Consider the following 19010-nt stretch of genomic DNA (forward strand, 5'->3'; position numbering starts at 1 on the left):
CTCATTTTTATATAACACACAACAAAAAGAACTGAATCCCCACTTTCTTAGGGATTACACACATGTAATTCATTCAGGGATTTCAATTTTTTTCCATTTTTGAACCCCTAAAATTATCCTGGCAGAGGCACTGATTGCTGCATGATGGATGTAACACGCAATAGGGGGTTGTTTTGGATTGTTTTTTTAAAACAAACTTCGCTGCAACCCACAGCAACAGCCCATGGGCCTGACAGGACCCGCTGCCATGGGGACAGTCCAAAGGCAAGAGCTCCTGGCTGGAGCCTCCCCGGTTCTGCGGCATCAGTGAAGCACCACGGGACCGAGCCCTTCTGCATCGCCACGGAGAGGATGACGGTCACTGTGCACACCACGGCACAGCCGGGCGCCCTGTACACACACATCATGAAGCAGGGTGCCCTATACACACACATCATGAAGCAGGGTGCCCTATACACACATATCATGAAGCAGGGTGCCCTATACACACATATCATAAAGCAGGGCGCCCTATAGACACACATGGCGAAGCAGGGCACCCTATAGACACACGGTGAAGCAAGGTGCCCTATAGACACACATGGTGAAGCAGGGTGCCCTATAGACACATACAGCAAAGCGGGGTGCCCTATAGACACATACAGCAAAGCGGGGTGCCCTATAGACACATACAGCGAAGCGGGGTGCCCTATAGACACATACAGCAAAGCGGGGTGCCCTATACAGACACACGGCAAAGCGGGGTGCCCTATACGCACACAGAGTGAAGAAGGGTGCCCTATACGCACATACAGCAAAGCAGGGTGCCCTATATACACATATCATGAAGCAGGGTGCCCTGTACACACGTACAGTGAAGCAGGGTGCCCTATACAGACACGGGGCAAAGCAGGGTGCCCTATACGCACATACAGCAAAGCAGGGTGCCCTATACACACATACAGCAAAGCAGGGTGCCCTATACAGACACGGGGCAAAGCAGGGTGCCCTATATACACATATCATGAAGCAGGGTGCCCTATACACGCAGGCGGCAAAGCAGGGTGCCCTATATACACGTATCATGAAGCAGGCATGGCATGGCAAAGCAAGGTACCCTATGCACACACAGTAAAAAGGGTGCCCTATACACACACGGTGAAGCTGGGTGCCCTATACACACACACGCAGCGAAGCCAGTGCCCTATACACACATATCATGAAGCAGGCATGGCATGGCAAAGCAAGGTACCCTATGCACACGCGGTGAAGCTGGGTGCCCTATATACACACACGGTGAAGCCAGGTGCCCTATACACACACATGGTGAAGCTGGGTGCCCTATACACACATAACATGAACAGGCATGGCATGGCAAAGCAGGGTACCCTATGCACACGCGGTGAAGCTGGGTGCCCTATACACACACACAGTGAAGTTGGGTGCCCTATACACACATATCATGAAGCAAGCATGACATGGCAAAGCAGGGTACCCTATGCACACGCGGTGAAGCTGGGTGCCCTATACACACACATGGTGAAGCTGGGTACCCTATACACACATAACATGAACAGGCATGGCATGGCAAAGCTGGGTACCCTATGCACACGCGGTGAAGCTGGGTGCCCTATACACGCACACGGTGAAGTTGGGTGCCCTATACACACATATCATGAACAGGCATGACATGGCAAAGCTGGGTACCCTATGCACACGCGGTGAAGCTGGGTGCCCTATACACGCACACGGTGAAGTTGGGTGCTGCATACACACACAGGTCAGAGCAGGGTGCCCCATCCATGGCGCACAGCACGGTGACAGCCGGCCCTGCCCGTGGATCCCAAAGCAAGAGCAGCTGAAGGCACGGGAGCCCCAGCCCAACGGGCACCCATGCAGGGCTGTCAGTGTCCACCCTGTGTGCACACACGCGGGTGCAGATCTCCAGTAAAACCGCGAGCGAAGGAAACCCGGACAGCAGCCCCACTGAACGCAGCTGGAAACACGGGTGAGTTTTGAGTGGGGAGAGGAGCGGGTGGCTCCCAAATACACACGTGCCCTGCTGAGCCCACGGAGCCCAGGGCAGCGCCAAGCGCCACAGCCAGCACCGTCACCTCGGGAGCCTCGCTACCAGGGGAAGAGAAAATCATTATATTCAACAAATCAAGTTTTCGGGGATTAGACAAATTCCACAGGAGTGCTCTGCAAATACAGCAGCGCGTGTGAAGCGTTGTTTCCAAAATAGATCAATACCCGGCACAGACAACAATAGACTGCAGCTACGTATTGTCATTACAACCAATAGTAGTCTTGAAAGACGCGGTTAAACGGCGACTGTCACAATAGCTCTCGCACGAACAATGCTGTTACCGCACCTTTGCGTGGAACACCTCCTCACCGCTCTGCAATCCACCGGGATAAACCCAGGTTTAAATACACCTGGCTGGTTGATATGCAGATCAACCGCGCTAGTGTTTGCCTTGGCAGAAAGAGTAAATATGCCCACCTTTCTCAACACTTTTTCTATTTCTCTAAAGTTTGCTAAGAAAAGAAATAACACGCCAGCCTTTCAAAACATTAGGAGAATTATCTCGGAATGTGGCCGGTGCCACCCCCTTTGCCCAGAGGCACCGGGCAAAAGCCTGCGCTGCAAGCAGCTTAAAGAGGAAAACCGAGCGGGCTGGTGCTCCAAGAGCACGGATTTGTGCCCCACACAAACCCCAAGTCACAGGTTCCACGATCACTGAACAGCACAAATGGCAGGAGGAGGGTCCCGGGGGGCGCACGAGCCCTCCCGGGCGCAGGAGCAGCGGAGGCCCCTCGGCGCCTGAGCCTGACGGGCAGCATCAGCTGCCGAAACGCCGCCCAGGAAACTTGGGAGGGACTTCCACTTGGCGGTTAACAGTACACAATAAATAACACCAAATTGAATTATTCAAGGGACTCATTGGAACTGTTGTTATCCCTCCTGCCTTCCGAGGGGCAAGAGGAGCTCTCCGGCCGCTCTGCAGGCGCTGGCAGATGGTACGTGCTCTTACATGTATGTTAATTTTATATGGCGACATCCTCAGCAGGACGTGCCGAGGCCGCCCGGGCTCGGCTCTGTGTGCCCGCGCGGCCAGAGCGTGGAGCAGGAAACGGGCTGCGGAGCCGGCTCCTTCCATAGGCTGAGGCCAGCCATCACAAATCAAACCCACTTCTTCAAATGTCATTTCTACCCCTTTTCAGTTCTACTTTGATTACGTCCACATCCCTGGTGTCGTTTATCTGGGAAAACGTTGGTAAAAGATCTTTAAACCGTGACAAACACATAGCCTGTCCCTTATTAAACAATGGCAGATCTGTTATCTTGGCTTATGGGAACTGATCTAAATAACATCATGATATCAAACACTGAAAACCACAGGCCTGGGGCCACCGGGGCTCCACTCTTTTCCTGGGCCTTGCAAAGACACCGATTTCCAGATACAAAATGTAGTTTACCATTAGAAGTAAATGTTTGATCTGCAAAGCTTACAAAACGACTTTGTTTATCATAGCAGATGAAAAACAAAATAGAATAATTTTAAACTCCAAACAAAACTGTTTATATGACAGCTTTTAGTGCTCCGTGATTCTGTGCATTTAAGAGAGATTCGAGCAATTAACAGCATAAACTTTCATTACATAGTTCTATTATATATGTTTATGTGACTTAGTTGTTCATCTGTTATTTAAGTGATCTCCTCGTTACAATAGCACGGTAAAGATATTTGCTGATCTTGTCAAAAAACGTCAAGCAGTTCATTCACAGCATTCCTGGGATCCCGAAGCATGTGCTTAAATCCTTTTACCTACTAGGTAAGTAAAACACCAAAGCAATTCCAAACGCTGTAATGGTTGAAATCCCGGGGGACAGAGCTGCAGGGGGGGATCAGATAATAAATGAAATCACTCGTTCTTTCCGCTGCAGCCAAAACACAAGCTAAGTGCTGGAAGACTGAAAGATGGGCACAATTCTTTGTGCCTGTTTCATGTTCCTTGGGAAGTCAAAGGGAGCTGACAAGAGTCAATGTGAATTTGGGAGTGGTACGAGCTCAAATCCAAGGGGAAGAAGCCAGAGTGTACACTTACTATTCCTTCTCCACATCCCTTCCTGCCCACGTCACACAAGGTTTGTGCTCCTGCTCCACGCTCCCTGGTGGCCCAGGTACCTGGCGCACCAATTCTGCCCCTGCTCCGCTGGGCAGGGCCAGCACGCACCTCTGCTCCAAGTGGCACCGGGCTGGATGCGGCCCCAAGCATCGCAGCCTCTCACACAGCTTATGTCTATGGCTTTGAATTATTAAACACAGCCAGCACTCCTGACAAGGTAGACACGCAACCATTGTGACAAAAAGTACTCGGAAATAAAGCTGCAGCATTCAACAGGAATGACCGAACCGTTTCAGCTGCAATTCTCTCAGATCGGATCTGACGCAACCTTTCTGCGGAGCGTTTGTTCAGACCCTCTTCCCTTTCATAAGGCTGGTTTTCTTCCAAAATCAGAATTCAAGGGGATTTGTTGTTGTTGTTTGCCAAGATAGGACCTTAGCTTCCAGATTTAAATGTATGTGAGTGGCCGTGTCCTCTGCAGGATACACTCGGTTTGCCACGGGGAGCAAGACACAAACTCTCTCCTTTGTAACTAAATATTTAGCTCCTCCAAGTATGCGCTGCAGTGCTCGGGCCAATTCAAATAGCGGAGCGTGGGTCTCTCTCTGCCCCCACAGCTCTCCCTTCCCCAGGACGCCGAGGGGAGGAGGATCCAGCGCTCCGCAAGTAAACATAGCTGGAAGGATGGGAGGCGACGAGCATTCTTCTTCTTCTTAATCATAATTACGAAACGCCAGGGACGAGAACCATGGAAGCAGTCGCCTTTGTGTACGCGCGCAGCTGAAGCCGCCGGTGTTTGCGAGCAGGCGGGGGCGCGGCGGCCGGCGCAGCCCTGGCACGGCGCCTGGCACCGGGCGCTGCTGCCGCACGCGCCGCGCCGGCACCCACCCCAACCGGCAGCCCAGCGAGCCACCGCGGCCCCGGCACCGCCGCGCACCCGCCGCGGCCCCGGCACCGCCGCGCACCCGCCGCGCTGCGCTATGCGTTCTGAGCCCACAGCGGACGGCAGCCTTGCCAAGCCCTGCCCGGTACGGCGTGTGCAGGGCAGCGACCGGGCACATCCCACCCCGGGCGCTACCAAAGCCTCGCCAACATAAACACTCTGTCTAATTCACTTTTTCTCATGGTTCCCCCAATAACAGCAAAATTACGCCCCTTTCCCAGAAGGCCACACACCAAAAAATGAGCTGCACTTCTATATATATATTTGTTTATAATTTACTCACAGACATATCCAAAGTAAAAAACAAAGGACCTCCAAACACCAAGCTGTATTAATTTGGCAGCCCTGTTATTCTAAGGCAAGACAAGCCCTAATCGAACTAACGGCAAAATTGAAAGCAAGTCTTTAAAGCCTTCCAGGTGACTTGGCTCTACTCACTGATGTCTGTGCTACCGAAGGCTTTACAATTTGGGGGTTTTTTTGTGCATCAGGAACGGCCAATGGTAAGGATTTGGTTATTCTACTGCTACACCACCCACACGATATTCAAACATATACACAGTGGGCAATCTGTAACAGATGCCTGAAAACTTAGGTAAAATTCAAGACTTAAAATAGAAGAAGTAGAAATTGAACATAATGAGGAAGATGTGGGCTTTGATTAGCAGCTTGAAAACTGAAATATGCCCAATGTGACAGACCCGGCAAATCCTTTAGCACCACAATTGTGGCAAAACTGCCTCAAAATCCATTCCCCAAAATTAAGCACCAGCAATCATAATCCTTCCCTTACTTTGCAATAGCTCGCACTTGCATTATAACAAATGCTTTTACTGTGGAAACTAAGATGAACTATTCAGAGCATTTTACAAGATATTGGAAAATCGCTTTTATTTTGGCGACTGTCCTGAAAAAAAGGGGGAAAAAAAACCCCCACCACGCTTCATTGTAATGGAAGCGTATTGTTCAGTTTAAGTAACAGGTATTAAATCACTTCCCCAATACAATGTAACCGGGAGGTGAGCGCAGGGGTGTTTCTGCCCGGCCAGGTCGGTCCCTGCACAGCACGGCCGGATTGTTTTAGTGCTCTCTGCCGAACACCTGCAAACATCAAACACAAACTCCTGCTCCTTTCCCGGGTTGACAAAAGCCTTTCATGTGAAAAATGCTCCCCGGGAATGTCACGGCTGTGGCTCAGGTTACATTCCTTTCTCCCCCGCAGCCCGCACCATTTCTTAACATGGTAAGAAGCCACGTTTGTGAAATTAAAGATTAAAAGGAAATGTGGCTTTACTTTATTTTCATTCACACATTACAAATCACAATAGAGCATCATATATTAGATGAGTAAAAAGCTATTAAGATGACTTTAAGCATGAAATATTACCACACTTCCTAAAGCACAGTTAGTTTCACTTCACTGCTTGGGATTACTTTTCTTTAGGGTGTTTTGTGTGGTGTTTCTTTCTCTCTTCGCCCCCCTTACAAAAGCGGCTCTGGGTGGATGCAGAGCAATGACATCTGCGGCTCCCCACCGCAGCAAAGGGCATTTGGCAAGGAGGACGGCTCGGAGAAGGTCAGCTCCAACTCCACAAGGGCATCTGTCCAGGGGCAAAACCAGCCTGCCTGCGGGTGGCTACAATCCCGCGGTATCCATAGGCATCCTTAGAATAACCCCCGGTGTTGCCATGCCCTGAGCAGGGCGCTCCCAAGCCGGCATCCAGCCACAGACATGGCGTGCAGCCTTGGGACCCAAGCTGGGTGCCTGGAGCACAACAGCTCCAGGGCCGGACGCCACCCTGCGCTGACCCCCGGCTGTCCCATCGGCACACACAGCCGGAGCACAACAGCTCCAGGGCCGGACGCCACCCTGCGCTGACCCCCGCTGTCCCATCGGCACACGCAGCCGGAGCACAACAGCTCCAGGGCCGGACGCCACCCTGCGCTGACCCCCGGCTGTCCCATCGGCACACACAGCCGGAGCTCAACAGCTCCAGGGCCGGACGCCACCCTGCGCTGACCCCCGCTGTCCCACCGGCACACGCAGCCGCTCCACTGCCAGCCCACGGACACGTCCCCCGAGCCGGTCCCTCGCCCTGCACCCGCGCCGCCCGCCGCATCCACACGCTCACACGTCCTCCCAGCGTGGGAGGCTCCGGGCGCTATTTTCAATGGTCTCTGTCTCAGGATGACTAACTTACTCCAGCTCGTTGCGTTCTTTGTACGCCTGAAACGACGTGGCAAAGTTACTTCAAGGCTTGCGGATTTAGAGACAATAAAAAGCAACACGAGCCCCCAACTTGGCTCCCTGCTTGGATTCGCTATCCTGCGCATTTCTGATCAAAATGACTTCATAGAAGAGGTTCACGACGCATTTACCCAATACAACTATCTAGTCGAGTGCTGTTAGACCAAATGTTAGTTGCTGCACTGCCTGGTATATGAGCCTGACAAATTGATTTGTCTGGCACAAACACTCTTTGCTTCTCTCCGGTGAAAACAAATATCGTGAATATTATTTATTTGGTTAAATCAGTTATTAAAACTCCGAAATTCACAAAATGACAAAAAACTGGATTAAAATCTTTAGCTTGTGAGATATAAGGCAAATTACATTTGGAAAGTTATTCAAACCTAACAGTAAAATTCTCCAAGTCACTATGTTCCTAATATAACAAATTCGTGAAGATAAAACAAAAACACGTCATTATTTTGAAAGTCTGAATAGGCTGAAATTCACAAAATGAGTGCTCAATAATTGTAGGCGGTGTTTGATCCAGTATCTTCAACATCTGTCTTACAGACTACCTTCAAATTAGGATGTCCTTCTCCGGAAATCACAAGTTAATTGACATCCTAGCGCATTTAATAAAAACGGCCATAGCGAAGGCACAGAGAGGCTCCTTTAACACAGCACGAGCTGCAAACACCAGGCACGAAACTCCGTGCAATGACGTGTTTGTATGCAGACATCCACTGGCGGTTTGCAGCCAACACTTGTCCAAGGCTCCCATGCGCCCGAGCCCAGCGCCGTGTGGAACAACAGTCGGTGCGGAGCGCGGTACCGCAACACCGCGACGGGCTCGCGGCCGGCCAAACACCCTCCCGAACTAACTGCACCAACGCCCAGGGACCTCTGCTGGCTTTGCTTCCAATCCGCCAGCCATATAAAAGCCTCTACATCAAACTTGAGTTGCCAGACAATTATCGGACACCTACGTTGTACCGCATCCTCCTTTTGTCATCAAACACGGCTCCTGTTTGCGTGAAACGCACAAGTTGCCCTTATAGCACCACTACAGCCACATAAACAAACAGACCAACAAATCCTCCAGCTACATTGCGGGGACAATCCAAAAACAGTCAAATCTTTAGAAAGAAAACGGCCTCATTTCCACGAGGAAAAGAAAGTAGCCTGAAGATTTGGATTCAGTGGGAAATATTCCACCAGCGAACGGTGATCTCTAACACTATAGAGTCCTCTTCCCGGCAGGGGTTGGTGTTTATCCTCGGGTATTTGCTTATTTCTTTATTTAACCGAAGCAGCCTTCAATTCTTATTCACTAAATTCATTCCCACGCAACACGTTTGGATTATGATTTCTGACACATGAAAGAAATAGTCTGAAATTGTAAATAAAAATCTCTAATGTTCAATTTCAAAAAGAAAATGATTTAAACTAGCTCACCTTGAAGAATTATATAAGTTTAGGGGTTTAAAAAAAAAATCATAAATGCATGGAAATACTGCGAAAATGTCCCAGTTTTAGGGAAATAATAATAATAATAGCCAGCGCTCAGGAATAATTCCACTCAAATCGGAATGAATCTGCTCCCCAAAAGAGATTAACACAACCACAACAAAGGTGATGCCCACGGATAAAGAACTAACAACATTTTAACTATATACGAAACAAAAACGGTACATACTTGAGCCAGTAAAATGTCCACTTGCCAAGGAAGTTGGTCCATTTTTCCCACTGCTCACAGGAGGTGAAAACATCTAAAAAAGACAAAGAGGCATTACTACTGGAAAACAAGAGATTCCCGAGTCCACTGGTAGGCAAAAGTTGCTTCCGCGTGGGCTCCGAGCGCGGGAACAGTTTGTGCCCCCCGCGCCGGCACCCCCGCAGCCCGGCCAGCCCCCCAGCCCCGGCACGGGCGCCCGAGCCCCCACCCCGGCGCGGCGCCGACCCCGCGCGGAGCCGGCCCCGGGCTGCCCAGCGCGCTCGCTCCCTCGCCAACCGCACGCCGACAAAGGCAAAAACAAAGTTGGTTGTTGGTGAAACCTTGGCCATAAACGTAGCAACGTCCATTTCCATCCCGCTCTAGGATTTGCCTGGCATATGGGAACCCAAAGAATAATAACGCAAAGTGCCACCTGCCCTAAATTCTCATTTCGTCTCTAGCACAGAGCAATTGGAAGCGCGGCTCTCTCCCTCTCCCCCTCTCTCTCCCTCTCTCTCGCTCCCTCTCTCTCTCCCCAGCATTTATTTCGACCCTAATTGGTTTCTCTCTTCTCCGACGTGTCTAGTGGATAATACGCACCTTCCCTGAGTCAGAGCCTGCAAAAGCAAAGGAACAAATGCAAAAAGTGCGGCAAGCAAAAGAGGGGGCTGCGAAGCTGGCTGGGGCTGCGGGTCCTGGGCCGGCTCCCCCCCCAGCAGGGCACGGGGGTGCGGGCCGGCCGGGCTGACACCGGGGGAGGAGGGCATGGGAGAGGAAGGAAGGGGCTGGCGGGGGGGGGGCCTCGCAAAACTAGACAAGTGCACACGTCCGGATCCGCGTTTGGCCTCTACCAGCCGGGCCGCGGGCAGCCCAGACTCAAACCAGTTGGGGTTTGGGTTTTTTATTAAACTTATTAAAAAAAAAAGGCGAAAAAAAAGCGCCCCATCTCCAGCGTGTAGCTGGGGGGCTCCGGGAAGGACTGGAGCAGTTTTAACGACAGCAGGAGCCATACGAGATTTCAGTGAAAACTTTAAACTGAGACAGTCACGGATTTCTTTGCACTTTCCGCGTGCCAAAAAATGAAACAAGGGAAGAACCGAAAATAGAATATAAGCAACTAATTAGCAATTAATTAGTTCACGTGCCAACAACGCTATAAAATGTAAAGCACAATAAAAGTGCTAGATATTGTTATTAAGCAATGATGAGAAATGTTCGTTTTTAAGGGCATCTCTTTTTGTACGAATTATTTCCGACATCCAAGACATGAACATAAGCTCTGAACACAATTACATCTCCCATCACATACAATAAGAAATAAGAAAAACACTCTAATTTTTGTTTTTCTCTTTTTCCTTATTTTTTTTTTTTTTTAGCAAAAAGATATTTACCACGGTTCTAGCTGCTGCTTAAAAATTGCCCAATGTACTTAGATCACAGTTTGGTTTTGTTGGTTTGCTTTTGGTTTGGTTTTTTCCTCAGTTTAACAGATCAGCTAGAAGAGATTTTTTACAGCTGTTGTTAATTTCCACCGTTGTTTCTTACCGCACTGAAATCCAGTAAATCACTCAGTTCTTTGTCCGTCCCTAAGGCAGCCATTCGCTGTTGGTGATGCATTTTAGCAAAATCACACAAACCTAGAAACATGGAAATAACCGCAATCAGAAAGCCAGTCCCGAGCCTTGCAGGAAACACAATCGGGTTTTTCAGGGGGTGGGTAGTTGAGAAGAAGGGAGGGGAAAAAAAGATGGAGGGGCAGCAAAAACAACAACAACAACAACAACAAAAAAAGCGATATTGTATTTCCAAAGAGGCGATGGCAACCCGGGAACAGCCACTCTAAGCCCAAATCCGGAGGAGAAAAAAGAAGAGAAAGCCTCGCTCCCGGAGCATCATTTATGCAACAGGAGGTTCAGCGAGGAATGAATGAGGATCCCAGGGAAGGAACTACAGCCATCCGCTCCCAACTTTTTCCCTTCTCCTTCTTCCACGCAAAGTAGCGTTTCGAGGCAGAAAGAGCGATAACAGCAATTAAAAAAAAAAAAAAAAGAAAGAAAAAATAAGCAAAGTCGCAGGCTACGGAGGCGCCGGTGCGGAGGGGCCGGGAGCGAAGCGGAGAGCAGCCTTTGCCAATTAGCCCCAATTTCTAATTTGCGGAGAGGAAAGCGGGGGGACGGGGGGGGTCAATAACAACAACCCAGCAGCGGTTCGGGCCTGTGCGGAGTCATCGGTGCCTGCGAGCGCCGGGGGAGGGGAGGAGAGGAGAGGCGAGGAGGAAGGGAAGGGAAGGAAGCGAAGGGAAGGGAAGGGGCGCGGAGCCGAGCCGAGCCGCCCCCCGCCGGCCGGGCCCCCTGCCCGGGCCCCCCGCCCGCTCCGCGCCCCCGCGGTTGCGCGGCCCTGCGCGCGGAGCGCAGCGCGGCGCGGCGCGGCGCGTCCCTACCCGCACATGGAGCGCAGCGCGGCGCAGCGCCCGGCCGCCTCCCGCACTTTTTTGCAGGGATTATACTTTACATTTCCCCAGCTCGCGTATATACACATGGCAAAGCGAGTTTATACGAGGCTGCAAATACACGTGACGCGCAGACCTGGCCAAGACGAACGATATTTTTTTCCCCCCTCTCTTGTGTTATCCACTCCATTTTCTTTTTATTTTGGTTCGTGATCCCCCCCCCGCCCCGCCCCTGCCGCTTCAAAGCCGAGCTTTTCGCTTCCCATTGCTGCAAACTTTGCAAAATCAAGTTTGTGGGGCCGATGGCAGCGGCCCTCTCCCCCCTCCCTGCATGCTACACTTCTATTTTACATTTTGCCATTGCAGGCCCGACACGCTCCACAAAAAAAACTAGTTCGACTTCATTTTCCGGTAGGAAATAAAGCACCGAGTTACCACGCTCAGCGTTTGCACCTTAGTGTCTATTTTACACGTGTAATTGCACCGTGTTATCTACAATGTATATATTTATATAGATATATTTATAAACAATTCTGTGTGCACACACACGGTGTACTTCTTACTTGCATTTAAACATCGTATCACTTGCACCTCTTTTTAAATAACACATTGGGATCGACAATTATTAAAAAAAAAAAAATACAGACAAGTTACTCTAACAGCAAAATTTAACTTTACCTTAAATGGCCACAAATATGGTCACAATATTCCAAGGGAAAAAAAATGAACAAAAATAAAAATTAAAAAAAAATATATATAAAAAAGGATTCTTCTGCCAAAGTGCTTTATTATCTCACACGTGTGTGACCCTCCAGAACCAGGCAAAGTGTGTCAGTGCTGCTCCGCGTACTCCAGGTTTACAGGCTCCCTACACCTGGCTTTGTTGGGCTCTGGGCTCCCCACCCAGCCGGCCGAGCAGGAAACCAACCAAAAAATGGAGAAAAAGAAAGGAAAAAAGAAGGTCCGACAACTTTTCGCTCTTTTGTTTTTACAGACACATGGTGAGTGACACCGTGCGGGCGCCGTGGCGGCTGCGGGACTTTCCCTCCGGCCTTCCTTAAAAAAAAAAACAACAAAAAAAAGGCAAAAGCCCCCGAGCGAGCGCGGAGCCGCCCGTCCCAAAGTTGTTCCAAGTTTAGAGCGCTCTCCTCCTCCTCCTCCTCAGCAGCACGGCCTCCCCCGCGGAGACGCGGATAATCGCATCTTTCCCGGGCAGCCACATCGCCAGCCGCTCACATCCGGGCAATGCCCGCCGCCTTATAAGCGCCGCCGCCGCCGCGCCGCCGCTCGCAGACAATGACGAGGAGGGAGGGAGGCGGGCGGGACGGACGGACGGACCGAGCGACCGACGGGCCGCGCGGGGCCACCAAGATGGAGGGACCCGCGGGCCGCGCCGCGCTCGCGCAGCCCGGGGGCACGCGGGGACCCCCGCGGCTGGGGGGGTCTGCACGCCCCCCCCCCCCCCCCCGCCTGCGCGCCAGCCTGGCAGGGGGTGCGGGCGCTGCTGCTGCTGCCAGCGGGCGGGGGGGCTGGGGGTGTTCCCAGGGGGCTTTGGTAAAATAGCAGCAGAGCACGCCGCTCTGGGGGTGCACGAGCCGCTCTGGGGGTGCACGAGCCGCTCTGGGGTGCACAAACAGCTCTGGGGGTGCACAAACGGCTGTGGTGGTGCACGAGCCGCTCTGGCCGTGCACAAACGGCTCTGGGGGTGCACGAGCCTCTCTGGTGCTGCACGAGCCCCTCTGGCCGTGCACGAGCCGCTCTGGGGGTGCACGAGCCTCTCTGGTGGTGCACGAGCTGCTCTGGCCGTGCACAAACAGCTCTGGTTGGTGCACAAAGGGCTCTGGTGCTGCACGAGCCGCTCTGGGGGTGCACCAACGGCTCTGGGGGTGCACGAGCCGCTCTGGTTGGTGTACAAACGGCTCTGGTGGTGCACAAACAGTTCTGGGGGTGCACGAGCCGCTCTGGTGGTGCACAAACAGCTCTGGGGGTGCACGAGCCGCTCTGGGGGTGCACGAGCCGCTCTGGCCATGCACAAATAGCTCTGAGGGTGCACAAACTGCTCTGGCCATGCAAAAACAGCTCTGGGGGTGCACGAACCACTCTGGGGGTGCACAAACAGCTCTGGGGGTGCACAAATCAATGTTATGGTGCGCACACCCTTCTGGGGGTGCACAAATCAATGTAATGGTGTACAAACCATTTTGGGGGCGCACAAATAATTGTGAAGGTGCACAAACCCTTCTGGGAGTGCACAAACTGTGCTCGTGTTGCACAAACGGTTCTGGGGGTGCACAAACTGCTCTGATGGTGCACGAACCGTTCTGGCGGCGCACAGACTGTGCTTATAGTGCACAAACTGGCCAGGGCGTGCCCAAACCTCCTTTCTCAGGAGCCCATGAAGCCACCAGCACCCCCATTTCTCACTGGGGATAATGGTTCAGCGAGAGCACTCACCTGCTCATCACGCTTCTGGCTGAGCTCCTGGATGTCAAGCAGATTCTTCTCCTGCTTCTGCTGGATTCTGAACAGAACGTCCAGTTTGGACACGTTCACGTGCTGTGAGGATGTCCAGGATGGATGGCGCTGCGTGGGACGTGGGTCGATGGAGCTGCAATGGGCTCCGCGGGTGTGGGTCATCCAGGCGGGACAGGCGCGCTGGGATGCTTTAGGTGCCACAGACAATGTGGGCAGTCAGGAGGCTTAGGGGGACATTGAAGGGACAGTGTTCACAGACAATATGGCTTACTTTTTCTACCATATTGGCGTCAATTGGGCCTCAATGGCTGCCTTGCTGGCCAGAGCGCCGAGTTCAGTGAGGCTCTGAGGCCGGACCCGTTCCTGAACGAGCCCTGTGAGCGCCGCCGTGACCTGGCTGCGTGTTTCATCGCACTCCCCGGCGCAGATGTTCCTCCGGACACCTTCCAGGTGAAGAGGAGACGAGCAGGAGCAGCGTGTCCCGTGAGGGCGGACGAAGTCGCGGATGATGGCGCCAAGTCCCCGGCCCCGGCGCGGAGGACGGGCCGCGGTGCCCCGGTCCCCGGCAGGACGGTGACGGCCACAGCTCCACCAGCACGGCAGATCTCGCAGGTCAGCACCTGGCGGGGGCAGCCCCTGCTGTACGGAGCCGCGGTGCCGCGGGCAGGGCGCGGGGACAGGCCCCTCCGCCGCTCCCACCGTGTCCCCGGGGGCGGGCTCCCTGTCCCACAGCCCCACATGGGGACAGGGACGTGCCCCTGGCTGCCTGCTGGGCAGTGGGAGCCCTGGGTGCTGGCCCTCCAAGGGACATGGGTGGCTTTCCGAGGCTGGGAGGTGCCATCACCACCAGAAACATGGCGGTGATGGCACAAAGGTGTGGTGTCCTTGTCCCCAGCCAGGGGACAGTTTTGGTGGCGGGGGCTCCTCATTCAGTGTCCCCAGAGCTGAGTGAGCACAGCCGTTTCCCTCTATTATTGAAGTTTTCCTATCTGAGAGTTATTATTCCCTTGGCACCAACAGTGGTCTTAGCGCTATACATGGTACAAAGAAAAGACAGGGCTGGTGCCAAATTGCTTATTGTTTAAAATGCAGATTATTTTTTTCCTCAAAGTGAATCAATACAGAGAAAACCAGAGGAGAAACAAATAATATGAGCCCTCCGAGGAGAGACAAGGCTTTATTTAGTTATTTAAGCCAGTAATGCAGCCAGGATCTCCAGACACCACTGAAGAAAGCAAGCGTTGGTAGATATTAGGCTGGGGAGAACAGGGCCTGTGAGTCCCGGTTTGGATGCTCAGTCTTGGTGACACGTAAGACTTCACACATAGTGACACAAGCGAAGCCGGTTGCTGTGGCAAGACTTGGTCTTTCTGGGCTACGCTAGGTTGGCACACTGAAAATTAATGCAGAAGCTACAGTTAATAACGGGCTTTGGGCTTTTGTTTTTAAATTAAGTAGGAAGAGGAATAACATAACTGCCGTACTGGCCTCAGTGTTATTTATTCTGTGGTTCTAATCCACTGTATTTTATACTGTTCCCATCTGCTCAGTTCTGAGTGTGCCACAGAATGTTGTGTGGCCGCTTCACGAGTGCAGATGTTGTGCGGACCGAGCGGGGCTGCTGACAGTTGGGTCTTTTACCGCCTCGGAAGACACGTGAAGCAATTTGGAACGATGTGCTGCGAGCTGAAGTGCTCGGTTAACATGGTAAACGGGGCTACAGCTCCAAGCATCACACTAAAATTCACGTCTTGATGTTCCCGAGTGTGTCCATTGACTATATATGTCCAAATAAATTTTTTCCCCCGTCCGTAGACTTCAATAGCAGGATAGCAAGGTACTAAACTGCGTTCTGTTCCACTCTGGGGATATGATTGTGCCCTTTTTCATTCCTCTAAAAATCCATCAAAATGTGGATTTATAAAGCCATGAAAAAGTTGAGCGTGCACATGTTCGGTAGATACTCTTTATGGATTTGCAGATAAACTCTTTGGGAATGTTATCAGTATTTTGAAAGTAAATCTGTTAACATGTCAAAGCGCTTTGTCGTTGCACTAACTGGTGCCGTGGAAGGACCCACGTGGAAATGGCTGATTCGGGTGGCTCCGCGCAAGCAGATAAGAAGAGCTGTTGGGGCCAGGGTAGTGATTAAGACAGAGGTCTTTTCTGAGCTTCTCTTCTGGTGAGTCATTTTTAAAGGAACGAAGCTGAAACCACAGCGTTATTGCCAATGACTCCTTCCATGGGTGTTGCCTTTCTTTGCTTGGAAATGCTTGAAGCGATGTGTAGTGAGTTTTAAAACTGGGTATTTCTGGCCCTGAACCAAGAACATATCTGTGTTCCGCCCTGAGATTACACCTTGCAGTTGTATCCCCCTTCACTTATTTGCTATTTAAGACTGAAAATGGGCACAGGACTGGAGGCCCAACACACGCGTAAAATGTTCCGCTTTATTCAGGATGGTGGTTCAGATGCTGAGTGCTAAACCGCCAGAATAGAAAAGCAAGTCAATAGTTTTCACGGGGTCAAAGACCTCCTGAGTTTCTTTAGAACGCTCTAACGCCAGGGTGCACGAGCGCCGCTCCGGGAAGCTGCACGGTGCACGAGCCCCCGCTCGTGTCTGTGCCCATGGCCCTGCAGGCACCACGGAGCCAGCGGGGAGAGTCTGGGGACCCCTCACCAAAACCAAGCCCAGGCATTGCCGAGCAGCAATAAGAGAAAACCTGAGAAGGCTTTGATGCAGAGATGGTAGCAGGATGTATTTTTAGGCTACATAACACGTGCCTATGAAAAAGTTACTACCGGTCTTTTTTTTTTGGGAGAAAGTCAGGATTTGCTTTGGGTGAATTATAAATCGTTATTTCTCTTGTTTCGCTTGCAGCTGCTTCAACACACGAGGGTGTTCTGTGCCCTCAGAGCCGGGGAGCGGAGCCGCGGCTTGGGGAGCCGGTGGCACAGCGGGGGCCCCGGCGTGTCCCCCCGGCCACCTGCGACCACCCGTCCACACCCACTGGTGACAGCAGGTAGGGACCCGCTCGGCACCAAACTGGGGTGGGAGTTCTTAAAAAAGGGGTATGCAGGGCTTCCAGAGCTGCCCAGGGGCACCAGTGGGCATCCTCACTTAGATTAGATGCCCTTTATCAATAAACTTCATTTTAGAGGCTAAATCTATAGGTGTAGGGTAAGTAGTGTGGTTTAGTAAACATACATCCGGTACAGGCTCATTTCCACAGAAACAAAGGAACCAAATGAATGTAACTTTGCTAATTTCAGTACACGTTAGCTAAGAAGAGCCTTTGTCTATTGCCTCAAAAATATTTGTGCTTAGATTTCCGTGGAAAGATAACACAGGAGGAAGAAAAATGTTCTGCTGTACTGCTGTGAATTCCTATTGAAATTCGGTTTACTTTCTTTTTCCCTAGTGGGAGGGTATGTTTGACTTCAATTAAAACGAAATGTCATCATTTTAGGACGTACTGCGTCGTTTTAATGGGATGGGATCCTTGGGTCTGTGAGGAGGAAACGGCAGGTTTGGAAAGGGCTGTGGGGCCAGGGCTTGGTGGCTCCGGGTGCTGGTGGCGCATCCAAAGCCTCGTCCTATGTGCTATTTTGTAGCTCTACAGAGGTTTTCCATGTATTTTATTGGCTCGCCATTTAGCTTTGTCATGGAAAAGTTTATTCTTGAGTCAAACTACACTGAAGTTAGTTCTACGCGTTTCCTTCAGTCGAGTAAACGGGCATATGTAGGTAGTTATGGAAATCCACAGGTCGCGATGACAGATTGGCTAAGAATACAAAGTGTGCAATATAGCAACTTCTTATAAAGATTTCAGCAGAGATCTTTAATATTTCCTAAAGAACCAGCATCTGGAAAATATGTTTTTCCTCTAGAAACATTTTTAGTTGGTTTTCTTTTCCATGGAATGATAGGGAAATGTTGTTTGGGGATGTATCATAGCTGATTGACCTAGTAAAAAGCCATATCCGTATGGCTATCAGAATTACCAGCTCAAATGCAACTCCATGGTCATTTTTGAAGACAAGTGTTGTTTACCAAGTAGAGGAAGAAGTTTTGAGCTGGGAGATAGCACCGGGACATCACTTTGCAGAAAGAGATGGGTTTGAAAAGTTCTCTTCAAAACTTCACTCTTCGAGTTTGTCCATTGAAGTCCAGCCGAGGGTTGGGCGGCTGCTGAGCTGTGCTCAGATCATCTCCACGTTCGCCGTGCTCCCATGTCTGTGCTACCCGTTCGACACCGATGATGTACCGCGCCAGCTCTCATCCCATTAGAGTTTCTTAGAGTTCCCAGGAGGGACTGGGGACGTTACTGTTATTGGCGCCCAAAGGCCATGGGCCATGGGACAAGGGGCGCGAGTCACCAGGAACAAAGCGGCTGAACCAAAAGCGGAAGAAGAAAATGTATCCGCCTGAAGATTTTATGTTCTTTTTTCCCCAGAATTTACTCAAACAAGAATAACTTAGTGACTTGGCTTTGTGGAAATCAAACACGCTTGTTGTTCACTTGCAAAACTAGGAAACGCCTTTCAAAGGGCCGCTCTTCGTGAACGGAGCCGAGCGCGCAGCTGCTGTGTGACTAAGGGATTCGAAACCTTAGGGACGGCTCGTTCATTGGAGGTGATATGTTTACTCAAGGCCAAGTATCATCCAGATAGCTGCTTAGCTTTCTTTTTCCTTAATGAGCAGTAAACCATCGCATAGTTTGGAGTAGGTCTGCAGGAGTTTTGCGATGCGGTTTTGCCCAGTCAGGCCATGGCAACCAGAATTGCTTCTGTCTGATATTCCTCTTTATACATGAGTGTCCGCACTCAGAGTTTCTACACGGAAAGTTCACAACATCTTATGCAGCTGCTTAAACAATGCCAGGGTAGATGGCATTTTGTGGCCTATATATCACAGGAGCAACAGTTGTAGAGAGTTGCTGAGATTTAATAGTCTAGACCCCCAAATGGTATTATTTAACATACTGAGTGTTCTTTGAAGTTTCTACATGGATGGTGGAAAGTCATTATTATTGGTATATCTGATTTTTGTTCTTGCACCCAGGTGCATCGAAGCTCATCC

General features: G+C 51.1%; 1 protein-coding gene and 1 long non-coding RNA gene across 15 annotated transcripts in view; one reads left to right on the forward strand and one right to left on the reverse strand.

Annotated features, from left to right (window-relative positions):
- Positions 1-12708, reverse strand: part of TCF4 (transcription factor 4) — a 170425-nt gene extending 157717 nt beyond the window's left edge. For 3 of the 14 annotated variants that reach the window (XM_082075358.1, XM_082075359.1, XM_082075360.1), the window contains exons 1-3: positions 11201-11250; positions 10549-10640; positions 8986-9058 (exon numbers count right to left, since the gene is read on the reverse strand). In XM_082075358.1, coding sequence (XP_081931484.1) covers positions 8986-9058; positions 10549-10640; positions 11201-11231 — 196 coding nt within the window. In that variant the 5' untranslated portion in view covers positions 11232-11250. Of the gene's footprint in view, positions 1-8985; positions 9059-9344; positions 9362-9603; positions 9714-10394; positions 10411-10548; positions 10641-11200; positions 11251-11443; positions 11480-12130 lie in introns of those variants that run through there. The other 11 variants (XM_082075352.1, XM_082075350.1, XM_082075348.1 and 8 more) reach the window with 9 other exon arrangements.
- A 1270-nt stretch (positions 12709-13978) lies between these two features.
- On the forward strand, positions 13979-17136 carry LOC309451385. The gene is made up of 3 exons (XR_014186243.1): positions 13979-14539; positions 15478-15634; positions 16809-17136. It is a non-coding gene; the product is annotated as an uncharacterized lncRNA (long non-coding RNA).
- The last annotated feature ends 1874 nt before the right edge of the window (positions 17137-19010 follow it).

The sequence above is a fragment of the Streptopelia decaocto genome (assembly GCF_964273445.1).
Source record: "Streptopelia decaocto genome assembly, chromosome: Z".
Taxonomy (NCBI): domain Eukaryota; kingdom Metazoa; phylum Chordata; class Aves; order Columbiformes; family Columbidae; genus Streptopelia; species Streptopelia decaocto.